General features: G+C 37.3%; 1 protein-coding gene across 1 annotated transcript; it reads right to left on the bottom strand.

Annotated features, from left to right (window-relative positions):
- Positions 1 to 494: 494 nt before the first annotated feature.
- LOC133814237 (secreted RxLR effector protein 161-like) lies at positions 495 to 1163 on the bottom strand. Its single transcript, XM_062247226.1, has one exon. It carries the CDS (start codon positions 1161 to 1163, stop codon positions 495 to 497), a length of 669 nt encoding a protein of 222 aa, XP_062103210.1.
- Positions 1164 to 15531: the final 14368 nt, after the last annotated feature.

A 15531-nucleotide genomic window follows, 5' to 3' on the forward strand; every position in this document is an offset into this window, starting at 1 on the left:
AACTCTAGAAAGAAGCCTGCAAAAAACCCATAATCATCACTTTTTTTATTATTCTCTTAGTTAACTGTAGGAATGCTTAAAAATAACAAAAAGAAGCCAGATATTGGCTCATACTCATTCATTCAGTCTTCCTAACTTCCCATCTCCATAAAGACTTGAAAAGACGATATATCTATATATATGTATCACAGAGCCATTGAAATGCATGAATATTTGGGAAGGACTTACCCTATCAAGAGATATTCATTTTGTATCATCACATAACTCTATTCTATATCCAAAATTTGTGTTTCATAATTAAATAATAATTCAGTTGGGCCATATATACAAGTAGAAACATGGCAATAGTTATATAAAGAAAGAAAGAAAAAAGAAAATGTTACTTTATCAGTAGAGAGACATTATTTATATTTAGGACATAAATAACAGCAGAAGTAAAAAGTAAAAAAGAACAAGTACCCTACCTTCTACAACCCAGAATCATGGTCCTAATATCATGCCATGATCACAACTATATAGATAACAAGAATCTGTGTACTTTCCTCGTGCTCCATGTTAAGATCAATTAAAATCTTTCTCAGCCATAAAGCTTGATTAATAGCGGCTGTTGAAGCAACAAATTCTGCTTCAGCAGTGGATTGAGCTATGATTTCTTGTTTTTTCGAGCTCCAGGAGAAAACACCAGAACTAAGTTGGAAACAATACCCCGAGGTGCTTTTCATATCATCAATGGAACCTCCCCAATCACTATCAGAGAAACCAAGCAGCTTAAACTCCTTGCTCCTTGTAAATTTAATGCCAATATCACTTGTGCCTTTCTCATATCTAAGCACCCTCTTTGCAGCCTTGAGATGCCATTCACTTGCACAATGTATAAAACGAGAGAAAATACTTACAGTATTCAAAATGTCAAATCTAGTGGTTGTGAGATACATCAAGCAACCAATCATGCTTCTGAAGTATGCCTGATCAATCTTCTCTGTTCCATCTTCCTTAAATAGCTTCTCCCTTGAGTTCATTGGAGTGCTCATGTCTTTGCATTCTTCAAATTCAAACTTTTTCAGAATCTCCTTAGCATATTTCTTCTGACATTTGAAGACTTCATAGTCATTTTGTTTAATTTCCATTCCAAGAAAATAGGTCATCAATCCAAGATCTGTCATCTAAAAAACCTCTATTATTTCTTGCTTAAACTTCTCCACAATACTCGATTTGTTTCATTGTAAATATATTAATTTTCCTTTTTTTATTGTTATTTTTTTAATTACAATATTCATTTTTTAACTTGTTTAAATAAATTAATTAATAGATAACAAAGTGCTAGTAATACATATCAATTAATGTTTTGTGTTCATATGTTGATTTAAGAATATAAGTTATATAAATATATTTATACCATATTTTTTGTTATTTAATATTAAAAAACAAAAGGACGACTGTTAGCTATACTAGTATCATTTCCTTGGTTAAAGCCAACTTGGAAAAAGAAATAGTACATAATTAAAAGTTGATCTTTTTCTTTTTCATTTTTAGCAAAACCTCCCTAATATTAAAAAACTTAAAAATTAAATAGTTAAAACAAGGAAAAAATTACAAAATCTGTAAAAAGGAAAAATAGAGCAATATAGTCTTCCTAAGATCTTCTTACCAACTCAGGGCCTAATTAATATTATAAGGAGAACCTTAAATTATGTTATTTTTTCACAACTTATCTTCTTCAATTCATAAATCCTAGAATCTCTTCCATGTACCATGCTGATCATAACCTAAATTTATAATAAAAAATAATAATATCTCTTTGCGCTTTTTGATTTGGTTGTTGATCAGATTCAACATCTTTCTAGCTAAATATCTAGTGTAGTATTATTTAGTCCATTTTGTACATTATGGTTATTATATTTGGTTGTTGTTTTTTATTGTCATATTTAATCTTATTAATGTATCAAAAAATTAAAAAAAAATTGGTCTTTTATTTTATTATTTTTATGATTGATTTAACTTTTAACATTTTGCTTGTGATTTTCTTGGTGAAGTTATGTAAATCTTTCGTAGAGAATAGAGATAGAGCTATTTTTTATTTTTGTTTAGGTGTGTTAAAATGGAAGTGAGCTACTCTTCGATGTTTACTTTTTAGGTTTATAAACAATTCAATTATATTTTGGTTGATACAATTATGTATTTACAATTACATAGTCTTATCAAAAAAATTCTTTTTGTTGGTTACCATTTCATGTTCATCCCACTCAGGTAATTATGATACTAATTATGTGAAAATGATCAAATTTAAAACATATAATATCAAATATAAAATCATTTATTGCTGCTGAATTTGTTTTATTGATATATTGTTAGAGTGTCATGAACCACACATTTTTGGCTCAAAATGCAAAATATTAGATTGGATTGGATCTGGAGAAATTATTGCATAAGGCTATCTTATTTCCAGTGACCCAAAGGATGAGGTTCACCATGTTCCTCTTGGGCCTAGTGATATGAAAGTGGGGATAGATCTTGTGAGAAAGAATGATGCATTTATGTGGAGGCCTTCAACAGTTATGTCTACTATAGAAGATGCTATAGGTAGTATAATTGCATGACCAACTGATAAAGTCATAATTAGGTAATTGAATTATTTTATGTACTCTTTTAGTTTACTATTAACTTTAAGTTGAAGCATTAATTATTTAAATTTTGTTGTAGCTAAGGAAATTGACTCACAATAAAGATAGGTGCACAAAGGAAGATGAATTGAAGGATGGAGCAAGTTTCATGCATGATTTACATGTTTCTGTTTTTCATTTTTGAAGTAAAAAATGTTCAAGATTATAAAACTTTATTATGTTATGCTTTCAAACTTAAGTTATAACTAAAATCTCATGAAGTAGACACATTCATGGTTTGAATTAGTTATTGTTTAATGTAATACTTATGGTTTATCAATCTATTGAGAATTACATTTTATGATTAATTTTGATTTTTTTTTATCAAAATACAATAATGAAAATATTTAAATTAAAAAAACTTATAAGTATCCTTATCACAATAAAAAAACCTTAATATGTTATGATTTAGAAACATATTATAAGCGTAACAAATTGTTATGATTTATATAATATAACAAACTAAAAACGCTATCAAAATAATCAAATGTAACAATTGAAAAGTGTTATGTAAAAAGTATAAGATTAAAATTCAAATTTATAACCAAATACTCTAACTAAATGTTATTATTTGAATATTATAGCAACTAAAATGTGTTTTTGAATACTTTAAGATAACATCGAACATAACATTCGAATACTATTATAGAAAAGACTGGACTTTTAATAACAGGGGCTATGTTAGCATTTTCAGAAGCGTTATCAATACTCCCGGTTAGCGGTATTTAAGTGTTATGAATACTATTTTTTCTTGTAGTGATTAGAGGGTGTTAGTATTATTATGTTCCAAATATCAAACCTAGTAACCTAAATACTTAATGGTTACCAAATCAGTTCTCAAATTGTGATAGAATAGCTTGGAGGTTGCAATTTGTGGGAATAAATGATGTGGTTTCATCATTATTAGGGCTCTTGAGTAACAAAGTGGGATATTTGGGGATGTTAGCATAATTAGTGGCACTAGGCATAGTCATTTTCTAAATATCATAACTAGTAACCTAATTAATGGATGGTTACCAAATTAGTTCTCAAGTTATGATTTATGAGCTCGGAGGTTTATTGCAAATTTTGAGAGTAAATGATGTAGTTCTCTTCATTAGTAGGGTTGTTGAGTGAGTAAACAAGATATTGGAGATGTTAGTACTATAAGAAACATTAGACACAAATAGAATCTTTTAAATATCACACCTAGTAACCTAATTAGTGAATGCTTACCAAATTAACTGTCAAATTGTGAGAGGTTTGCTTGGAAGTTGCGAATTGTGAGTACAAATAATGTGGTTTCCATATTAGTAGGGCTCTCGAGTAATTAAATGGGATATCAATACTCTTGGTTATGCTAGACATAGTCAAATATTCCAAATAGCACAAATAAGTTCTTAAATTGTGAGATATTATCTTGGAGATTGCAATTAGTGAGTACAAAGGAAGTGGTTTCCTCATTGGTAGTAAAATTAGTAACAGTAGACATAGTAAAATATTCTCAATAGCATACCTAGTAACCTAATTAGTAGATGGTTACCAAATTAGTTTTAAATCTGTGAGAGATTTACTTGTCGGTTACAATTTATGAGTTTAAATGATGTTGTTTCTGTTGGGGTTTTATGCCCAAATTAAAACTCAATTTCTTTGGAATCTCATTTTATTATCAATAAAATAATAGAAATAATTTTTTGACTTGGTCAATCACTTTGCTCACATGTTTTATTTTCATGATTATTTTTTTAATATAAACTTCTATTAAATCCTGATCATATAGCTAATCATATTAATAGTGACATAATCACAGTGGAATATAAATATGGTTATATGTTCAAAATAAGCTAGTCCTAAGATTAGTCAGTGCACAGGATTTACACTGACTTGTTAATCTATGATATGATCTACTTAGACATTGTAGTGTTATGTTCTTTCCAGAACATTAGCAAAGTAGATAAGATTGGATGTATTTGTTACATCGGCCAGGACCAATATTGACAGTATATAGGATAAGAACACATACCGTTATTATCTACTCTAGTCATATCATATAGTTGACCATAGGTCAATTCAATCTCAATTCTGAGTGGTTAGTATTCTAACTGATTGTATTATTTGAGTTCTTTGACATTTTCGTTACCAGCTTACCCTATGGACTAGCCCATACTTACATCTTGGGAACTCGATAGTATAATTGAGTGAGAGTGTTAATCATAAATATGAACATCTATATCTTCTTATGAAGAAGTAAAATGATGGTTTCCTTTTAGTTTGGTTCGAAGGGCTAAATGATAGAGATCTTATTTCAGTAATTAATATTAGTTTACTGAAATATCATTTACAAGGAACTAAGAGCTTTAAAGATAAAATACAATGAGGGGTAAAACAGTATTCTTAGTCCCATCTCATTATAGACTTGTTAGGAAAACTTATACAAGATCTTTATTTATTTTCATGTATATCTAATATTAAACAAATCAATACAAGATAGCCTAAAACATGTTTCTAAAATTGAATTCAAAGAGAAACAATGAATAGAATACTTACAGTATATGCAGCGGAATTAAAGAGTCCTTCCTTCAGTTTCTCTAACTCTTGTATCATCTCTGTCGCAGAGTATTATCAAGAAACTGAACCGATCTTCTATTTTCTTCACAATCTTCCAATGTATCCTTAGAATCACCTAGACTAGTGTGGGCAATTCACAACACATGAGATAGATATAGAGAGAATAAGAGAAAATAACAAAGAGGCTTAGAAAAATGACTTGTGTTTAGAGAGAATCTAAGACTATTAGAAAACCACTGATTAAACTTCTGTTTTGACTTCTCTATAAGCACTCCTTTTATAGACTCAATTAGACCATTTAATTTAATTAAAAAATCAATAAAATAATATCCAATTAACAATCCTAGGTCGAAATTATCATGGAAATCAAGGCCTACATTATTTTTCTATTGATTTAATTAATTAAATAATTATCTAAATCATTTATAAAATTAATTATTTATAATTTGAACCTTGATTTAAACTTATTTATTAATTTAGATACCAATTTATCTTAATTAATAAATCTGCCATAATTTCTCTTTTCTTCTAAAAATTACATAACTTTGTGAAACTATCCAAAATTGACCTGGTTAACTTTGATAATTCTAATTGATAACTAAATCAATTGATTGAGACTATCAAGATGATTTTATCCAAGGTACAATGGGGACCATGGGCGTATGAAATCAAGCTCCAATAAGTTATCATAAATCTAACAAATAAATTTACTAACTTATTAATTCATCGTGACTCCACTATACACTCGAAATTGCACTCTTGAATTCATAGAACGTCCTATAACAAATATAGATACGCTATTAATTATCCATTGTTACAACCATAATTGTTACTCAATCCTCTATAGATGGTCTACAATGAGATAGGACCAAAATACCTGTAACGCCCTACTACCTTAGAACCATTACTAAGTGAGTTTAAAATGTGCAATTAACTCGCTAAACGAGGTTTTAGAACAAAAGTGTGTTTAAACAAAAGTCAAGGCTGTAATCTTTGAAAATACTCTATTTCATTGAAAATTTGAGGTGTCTTACATTTGGGATCCACAAATATGGTTTATAAAATATTTACAACTCAAAATATATTTACAGATAATTAACCATCAAAATCACAATTTAAATACAGCCATTTCTCAAAATGCCCCCAACCAAAGCAGTCGGGCAGGCCAATCATGTATGCGCCGCTTCACGCTCTTCGTACTCATGGCTGGTTGACTTTTTCTTTGCCCTTACCTGCAACACAGAGCACCCATGAGCCGAAGCCTAGCAAGAAAACTCACACAACACATAACATAAGCATATCAGACAATCAACATATAAAATAATTTCTCAAATAAACAGATAGTCCATCAGACTAAACAAATACGGCCATGCCGTCCCAGAAGCGTTACCAAAGCCTGGGGTCTCGGTTCTCACTGTAAGGATATCCCATGTATCCATTGGGGTCTCACCCTGACAATAAGAACTCCATGTGCTAAGTGTTATTCTCGGCCCCACCGCCGTTCTCGGCCCTTCGCCGTTCTCGGCTCCTTTGCCATTCATTCTACTATAATCACATATAGCATAACTCATAACTCAAACAACATTCAAGCATATAATAATTCAATCAAGGCTACGCCCTAACAGGTAATACAATCTAGGGTCGTGCTCTGCAGCAACACTATGGGCACATGCCCTGCTCTACGGGTACTACAGTTTTCTTACCTATATCTCGAGCTTCACAATGCACCAAAGTCATGAGCACGGTCCTCTAACCCAAGACTCTCCAAAAACCTAGTCACAACACATATAAAATACTCTTTAATACTAATCAATCCAAAACCACTTCCCGGGACCAATCCCGTACTCTTGGGACCTCCAATTTCCCAAAACAATGCATCGGAAACATCCCCCAAGCCCCCGGGGCTAATGCCCAAAATTGCAAAACTTCCCTGTCCTGAAAATAGCCTAGTGCCGCGGCACTACCCTTTCAGAGCCGCGGCGCCCATAAAGTCCCCCAACTCCTGATGTAGCCTTGCACCGCGGCACCAAAGAACAGGGCCATGGCGCCCCTTTGCGAACCCAGATTTCTAAGTTTTCCCTTACATTTTCCTCAAGCCAAAACACTTCCAATTCAACCCAAACACATACCTAAACCCCAAAACCAATTTAAAACCATAAATGAACCATCTAACAACCCATAAACACCAACAACAAGCTCAATCACAACCAAAATCCACACTTTGGTTTCAAATTTCAGAAACTTAAACCATAGCTTTTAAAACTTAAACCAAGGCTTGTAAAATGTAAACCATGCTTCCAAATTCTTAAACCACACCAGAAACGAAAATTCAAAGATGCTTAGGACCCTTACCTCAGACAATAATTTAGCTTGAACTTCCTCCAATCATAGCTTTAAACCAATTCCTCTTGACCACCAAGCTGAATTCCATACAAAGCCAGCCATAACTATCTTTAAATTTCCATACTTACTTTCTAGAAATCAAGCTTAAAACTTAAGCAAAACAGGGGATAAACTCTTACCTCTGAACAATCTTGGTTATGATCAACTTTAATTACCTCAAACCACTTGATTCTCCTCCTAGGTCTCCCAATTTCAGCTCTCTTCTCCTTTTCTTTTCCTTCTAGTTTTTCTTCCAATTTTCAGCATAAACAAGATATGCCCAAGTGTTAACACGTAAATCCTCTTTCCCCTCAGCTGGAGGTTTCTATATCCCTGCCAAAAGACTATTTCACCCCTCCATGCAATTCATTTCCTAACTAAACCTCAAGGGTATTTTTGCCATTTCACCTTTCTTACAAATCTACCATTTTTCTCACCTAAAGTAACTATCTCAGTGGTTACCAATGGTCACTCAAGTTACTAAATTACCATTAACCATTAACCATTAATTCTCAAACTCAATTTATAAAATTCCCAAAATACCCCTTGGCTCCTCCTGAGCTGGGTATTTAATCCCATTGTGACTTTTAAACTAATTAGCTCCCTGGGACCGTCTCAGCACGTGCATCACAATAATATCACCACTCACACGTGGTATTAATCATATAACATAATTATTACATCTATGCCCTCAACGAGCTAAAATTACCAATTTACCCCTAACAAACAAACAGGGCCCACATGCATATTTATTCCACCTAAACATGCATTCTAATCACATATTCATTTAAACTCATATATTAACATGTTAATTCATTTATTGCCCTTCAGGCACGCTAATCAAGGTCCTAAACCTTATTAGCAACTTGGGGGTGTTACAATTATCCCCTCCTTACAGAAATTTCGTCCTCGAAATTACCTGAACAACTCGGGATGCCACTCCCGCATATCAGACTCAAGTTCCCACGTCGCCTCTTCAACCTTGTTGTTCCTCCACATCACTTTAACCAAGACGGTGGTCTTCCTCCGCAAGACTTTGTCCTTTCTATCAAGGATCTGAACAGGCTTCTCCTCGTATGTTAAATCCTGATCCAGCTCCAAATTCTCATAGTTCAACACATGAGTAGTATCTGACACGTATTTTCGGAGCATGGATACGTGAAATACGTCATGAACCCCTGATAGAGCTGGAGGCATTGCTAATCTGTAAGCTACCTCTCCAACTCGTTCAAGAACCTCGAAGGGGCCAACAAACCTGGGGCTCAGCTTGCCCCGAGCACCGAATTGTTTCACTCCTCTCAGGGGAAAAACCTTAAGGAACACATGATCACCGACCCAAAATTCAACGTTCCTACGTCTCAAGTTTGAATAACTCTTTTGACGACTCTGGGAGGCGAGCATACAAGCTCTAATCTTCTCAATTTCCTCATTGGTCCTCTGAACCATCTCTGGACCTAGATATTTCTCTCACCTGTCTCATCCCAGTGTATCGGTGATCAGCACTTTCTCCCATACAGCATCTCATATGGAGCCACTCCGATAGTCACCTGATAACTATTGTTGTATGAGAACTCAATCAAAGGGAGATACTTACTCCAAGATCCCCCAAAATCCAACACACAGGCTCGTAACATATCCTCCAGTATCTGAATCGTCCTCTCAGATTGCCCATCTGTCTGAGGATGATAAGCGGTGCTAAATCGTAACTGTGTGCCCATTGCCTTCTGCAGGCTCTCCCAAAACTTGGAGGTGAAGGTGGGGTCCCTGTCGGATACTATCGACCTCGGAGCCCCATGAAGTCGAACAATTTCCTTCACATATAGCTCAGCATACTGCTCCACAATATAAGTTATTCTCACAGGTAAAAAGTGGGTGGACTTAGTATACCTGTCCACAATCACCCACACTGAGTCATGCTAACCCACGGTCTTCGGCAATCCAACCACAAAGTCCATGGTAATATCTTCCCATTTCCACTCGAGAATCCCTAGAGGCTGCAATAACCCTACCAGCCTCTGATGTTCAACTTTAATCTGTTGACAAGTTAAGCACCTAGCCACATAGTCCACCACATCCCTCTTCATGCCTGTCCACCAATACAAAACTCTCAAATCTTGGTACATCTTTGTAGTACCTGGGTGTAAAGAGTAAGGAGTGGTATGAGACTCATCCAGAATCTCTCGCTGAATATCCGGATCAATCAAAACACAAATTTGTTCTTTGTACTTTAATAAGCCATTCTCTGAGATAGAGAAGTCCCCAGTCGTTCCAACTAGGACATTCTCCCTACATTCAACTAACTGGGGATCCCTTCCCTATGCTTCCTTAATCCTTTCAAGGAGCGTGGACTGAAGAGTTATGTTGGCTAACCTACCAACCACAAACTCTATACCTGCTCTGGTTATCTCTTCAGCTAATCTATCAGATATTTGTCTTGAGCTAAACAACTGTCCTGGGCCCTTCCGGCTCAGTGCATCAGCCACTACATTAGCCTTCCTAGGATGGTATAGGATATCACAATCATAATCCTTTACCAATTCTAGCCACCGTCTTTGGCGCATGTTCAAATCTTTCTGAGTAAATAAATACTTTAAACTCTTGTGATCAGTGTATATCTCGCACCTTTCACCATACAGGTAATGTCTCCAAACCTTAAGTGTGAATACCACTGCAGCCAACTCCAGATCATGTGTGGGATATCTCTGCTTATACTCCTTTAGTTGCCTTGATACATAAGCTATTACTTTCCCAGCCTGCATCAACACACATCTCAAACCCTATCTGGAAGTGTCACAGTAAACAACGAACTTTTCATTGTCTGTCGGCAGGCTCAACACTAGTGCAATGATCAATCGCCACTTCAATTCCTTGAAGTTGTTCTCACATCGATCTGTCCACAAATACTTGGTCTTCTTTCTTGTCAACTCTGTCAATGGAGTAGCAATTCTAGAGAACCCCTCAACAAATCGCCGGTAGTATCCTGCCAACCCAAGAAAACTTCTGACCTCAGGAACATTGCTCGATCTAGGCCAATCTCTCACTGCCTCTATCTTACTTGGGTTAACCAGTATCCCCTCCTTACTGACGATATGGCCCAGAAATGTAACTTGCGGTAACCAGAACTCGCACTTGCTGAACTTGGCATATAACTTATGCTTTCTCAATCGCTGCAATACTAGGCGCAGATGATGCTCATGCTCTGTCTCTGACTGGGAGTACACTAAGATATCATCGATAAATACAATTACAAACTTATCCAGATAATCTTTGAAAATCATATTCATCATATCCATAAAAGCTGCTGGGGCATTGGTTAATCCAAAGGACATAACTAGAAATTAATAGTGCCCATACCTTGTTCGAAAAGCAGTCTTTGGTATGTCCTCCTCTTTAATCCTCAACTGATGATAACCTGACTGGAGATCAATCTTTGAAAACACCGTACTCCCCTGCAACTGATCAAACAAATCATCGATCCTAGGTAGTGGATACTTATTCTTAATAGTCAACTTGTTCAACTCCCTGTAGTCAATGCACATCCTAAGCGACCCATCCTTCTTCTTAACAAATAACACTGGAGCACCCCATGGTGAGAAACTCGGTCTGATGAACCCCAAATCCAGTAGCTCCTGTAACTGAATCTTCAACTCCTTTAACTCTGTCGGAGCCATTCTATAGGGTACCCTGGACACTGGCTCTGCTCCCGGTTCTAACTCTATGACGAACTCGATCTCCCGCTGTGGCAGCAATCCTGGCAAATCTGCTGGAAATAGGTCTGGGAACTCACAGACCAATCTAGTTTCATTCAGTCCCATTGTTACCACCCTAGAGGTATCGACAACATTTGCTAGGAATCCTATGCAACCTTTCTGCATCAAGTCTCTAGCCTTCAGTGCTGAGATCATAGGCACTCGCGGTCCATTCACCGTCCCCACAAACACAAAAGGTACCTCGCCTTCCGGTTCAAAAGTCACCATTCATCGCTTGCAATCAATCGTTTCTCCATACCTCGTTAACCAATCCATCCCCAGTATTATGTCAAAATCATCCATGTCTAGTTCAACCAGATCAACAAACAATTCCCTACCATCTATCTCTACTGGTAATGCTCTAACCCATCTCCTAGAGACTACCAGTTCTCCTGTTGGTAACAAAGTCTGAAAACCCCTAGCATACACAATACTAGGTCTACAAAGCTGGTCTCTCACCCTAGCACATACAAATGAGTGGGTATCCCCTGAATCAATCAAGGTAGTATACAAAGAACCAGCGCTAGAGATTTGACCTGTCACAACTGAGGGACTAGCCTCCGCCTCAGTCTGAGTCAAAGCGAACACCTTGGCAGGAGCGAGACTGTCTCCCTGCTTTCGTTCCTCTTTCTTAGCTTGTGGGTAGTCTTTCCTCAGATGATTGGCACTCCCACAAATAAAACATGCCCTAATCCGGCACTCGCCCTGATGTTGTCGTCTGCATCGAGGACACACTGGAAAACTCCTCCAGTTGTCACTTCTGCCCTGATGACCACCATTAGAACCTCGTACCCTCCTATCAGAACTAGGAGGAACAAATGAATCTGGAACTCTTCTTTTCTGCTCGCTGGGGCCACTACCTCGACTAGACCCTGTAAAAGAAGGCACCGTCCTCCTGGCATTGTGCCTAACAGCGCTGTCTTTCCATATCTGATCCTCGGCCCGACCTGCAGTAAGGGCCTTATCCACTGCTTGAGCATAGGTAGTAGTCTCCGAATTTAAGGTAATATTCACGTCACAGGCGATCATCACATTCAACCCCCGTACAAACCAATCTCTCCTGGCCGCATCTGTCTGCACTAAGTCTGACCCAAACTTCGCCAATCTATCAAATCTCAGGGCGTACTCAGTAACTGATAACCTGTTCTGAGTCAGGTTGATAAACTCATCAACCTTCGCAGCTCGAACTGCTACGCTGTAGTATTTCTCATGAAAGAAACTCTTAAATTCCTCCCAAGTCATAGTTGTAATATTCCTTCGCTGACTCACTACATCCCACCAGATGCGGGCATCCTCTCTAAACATGTAGCTAGCACAAGCTACCCTTTCATTTCCTTCAACCCTCATGAAATCTAAGATTATGGAAATCATATTCATCCACTGCTCGGCCCGCAGTGGGTCTGATCCACCCTCAAAGGTAGGAGGTTGTTGCTTTCTGAATCTTTCGTACAGAGGTTCCCACCTGTTCTCAACCACAGGCTGAACCGACATTGGCACTACACTCTGCTGAATTGGCAACCCAGTGACCTGTGAAGGGGCCCACTGCCTCAACTGACGAAGTTCTTCTTCTGTTCTCTGCAATCTAGCCTCCATTTTGGCTAATATCTGTTGCCAGTTCTGTGGGGTAGGTCGAGGGTCCAGACCCTGACTGTTATCCTCAGCTCTACTGCCACAGAGTCTAGATGATTGCCGAGGCATCACAACTATATGCCTGAAATCAGTGACGCTGCTCATTAAACATGATAACAGAATCCATTCCCACCTCCCATTCTAAACAACCAACCAAGATCAACAATCCAGATAACATACAGATAGCATATAGCACGCAACGGGCCATGCCCTGACATCATGCATATGTTATTTAATTCATCATGCTTTTTATAAACTAAGCAAGCAAACAAGAAATTCAAGCATAATAATCAACCATACCAATCAACCCTGAGTTGAGCTTTTCAATGATAGGGAGCGTACATGTCGGTCAATCTCCAGAACCAGTAAACCTTGGCTCGCTCTGATACCAAGTTGTAACACCCTAATACCTTAGAGCCATTACTAAGTGAGTTTAAAATGTGCAATTAACTCGCTAAATGAGGTTTTAGAACAAAAGTTTGTTTAAACAAAAGTCAAGGCTGTAATCTTTGAAAATACTCTATTTCATTGAAAATTTCAGGTGTCTTACATTTGGGATCCCAAAATATGGTTTATAAAATATTTACAACTCAAAATATATTTACAGATAATTAACCATCAAAATCACAGTTTAAATACAACCATTTCTCAAAATGCCCCCAACCAAAGCAGTCGAGTAGGCCAAACATGTACGCGCCGCTTCACGCTCTCCGTACTCATGGCTGGTTGACTTTTTCTTTGCCCTTACCTGCAACACAGAGCACCTGTGAGCCAAAGCCCAGCAAGAAAACTCACACAGCACATAACATAAGCATATCAGACAATCAACATATGAGATAATTTCTCAAATAAGCATATAGTCCATCAGACTAAACAAATACACCCATGTCGTCCCAGAAGCGTTACCAAAGCCTGGGGTCTCGGTTCTCACCGTAACGATATCCCATGTATCCATTGGGGTCTCACCCTGACAATAAGCACTCCATGTGCTAAGTGTTATTCCCGGCCCCACCGCCGTTCTCAGCCCTTCGCCGTTCTCGGCTCCTTTGTCGTTCATTCTACTATAATTACATATAGCATAACTCATAACTCAAACAACATTCAAGCATATAATAATTCAATCAAGGCTACGCCCTAACAGGTAATACAATCTAGAGTCGTGCCCTGCAGCAACACTATGGGCCCATGCCTTGCTCTACGGGTACTACAGTTTTCTTACCTGTGTCCCGAGCTTCACACTGCACCAAAGTCACGAGCACGGTCCTCTAACCCGAGCCTCTCCGAAAACCTAGTCACAACACATATAAAACACTCTTTAATACTAATCAATCCAAAACTACTTCCCAGGACCAATCCCGTACTCTCAGGACCTCCAATTTCCCAAAACAATGCAACGGAAACATCCCTCGAGCCCCCGCGACAAGTGCCCAAAATTGCAAAATTTCCCTGTCCTGAAAATATCCTAGCGCCGCAGCACTATCCTTTGAGGGCCGCGGTGCCCAGAAAGTCCCCCAACTCCAGATGCAGCCTTGCACCACTACACCAAAGAATAGGGTCGCGGCGACCCTTCGCGAACCCAGATTTCTGGGTTTTCCCCTACATTTTCTCCGAGCCAAAACACTTCAAATCAACCCAAACACATACCTAAACCCCAAAACCAATTTAAAGCCACAAATGAACCATCTAACAACCTATAAACACCAACAACAAGCTCAATCACACCCAAAATCCACACTTTGGTTTCAAATTTCATAAACTTAAACCATAGCTTTTAAAACTTAAACCAAGGCTTGTAAAATGTAAACCATGCTTCCAAATTCTTAAACCACACCAGAAATGAAAATTCAAAGATGCTTAGGACCCTTACCTCAGACAATAATTCAGCTTGAACTTCCTCCAATCCCAGCTTTAAACCAATTCCTCTTGACCACCAAGCTGAATTCCATACAAAGCCAGCCATAACTATCTTTAAATTTCCATACTTACTTTCTAGAAATCAAGCTTAAAACTTAAGCAAAACAGGGGATAAAGTCTTACCTCTAAACAATCTTGGTTATGATCAACTTTAATTGCCTCAAACCACTTGATCCTCCTCCTAGGTCTCCCAATTTCAGCTCTCTTCTCCTTTTCTTTTCCTTCTAGTTTTTCTTCCAATTTTCAGCATAAACAAGATATGCCCAAGTGTTAACACGTAAATCCTCTTTCCCCTCAGCTGGAGGTTTCTATATCCCTGCCAAAATACTATTTCACCCCTCCATGCAATTCCTTTCCTAACTAAACCTCAAAGGTATTTTTGCCATTTCACCTTTCTTAAAAATCTACAATTTTTCTCACCTAAAGTAACTATCTCAGTGGTTACCAATGGTCACTCAAGTTACTAAATTACCATTAACCATTAACCATTAATTCTCAAACTCAATTTATAAAATTCCCAAAATACCCCTTGGCTCCTCCCGAGCTGGGTATTTAATCTCGTTGTGACTTTTAAACTAATTAGCTCCCTAGGACTGTCTCGGCACGTGCATCACAATAATATCACCACTCACACGTGGTATTAATCATAT

The sequence above is a fragment of the Humulus lupulus genome, chromosome 2 (genome assembly GCF_963169125.1).
Source record: "Humulus lupulus chromosome 2, drHumLupu1.1, whole genome shotgun sequence".
NCBI lineage: Eukaryota > Viridiplantae > Streptophyta > Magnoliopsida > Rosales > Cannabaceae > Humulus > Humulus lupulus.

Bases quoted from the DNA above. Each gene is read 5' to 3' on its own strand.
- LOC133814237 (XM_062247226.1), bottom strand. From the start codon at position 1,163: ATGACAGATCTTGGATTGATGACCTATTTTCTTGGAATGGAAATTAAA.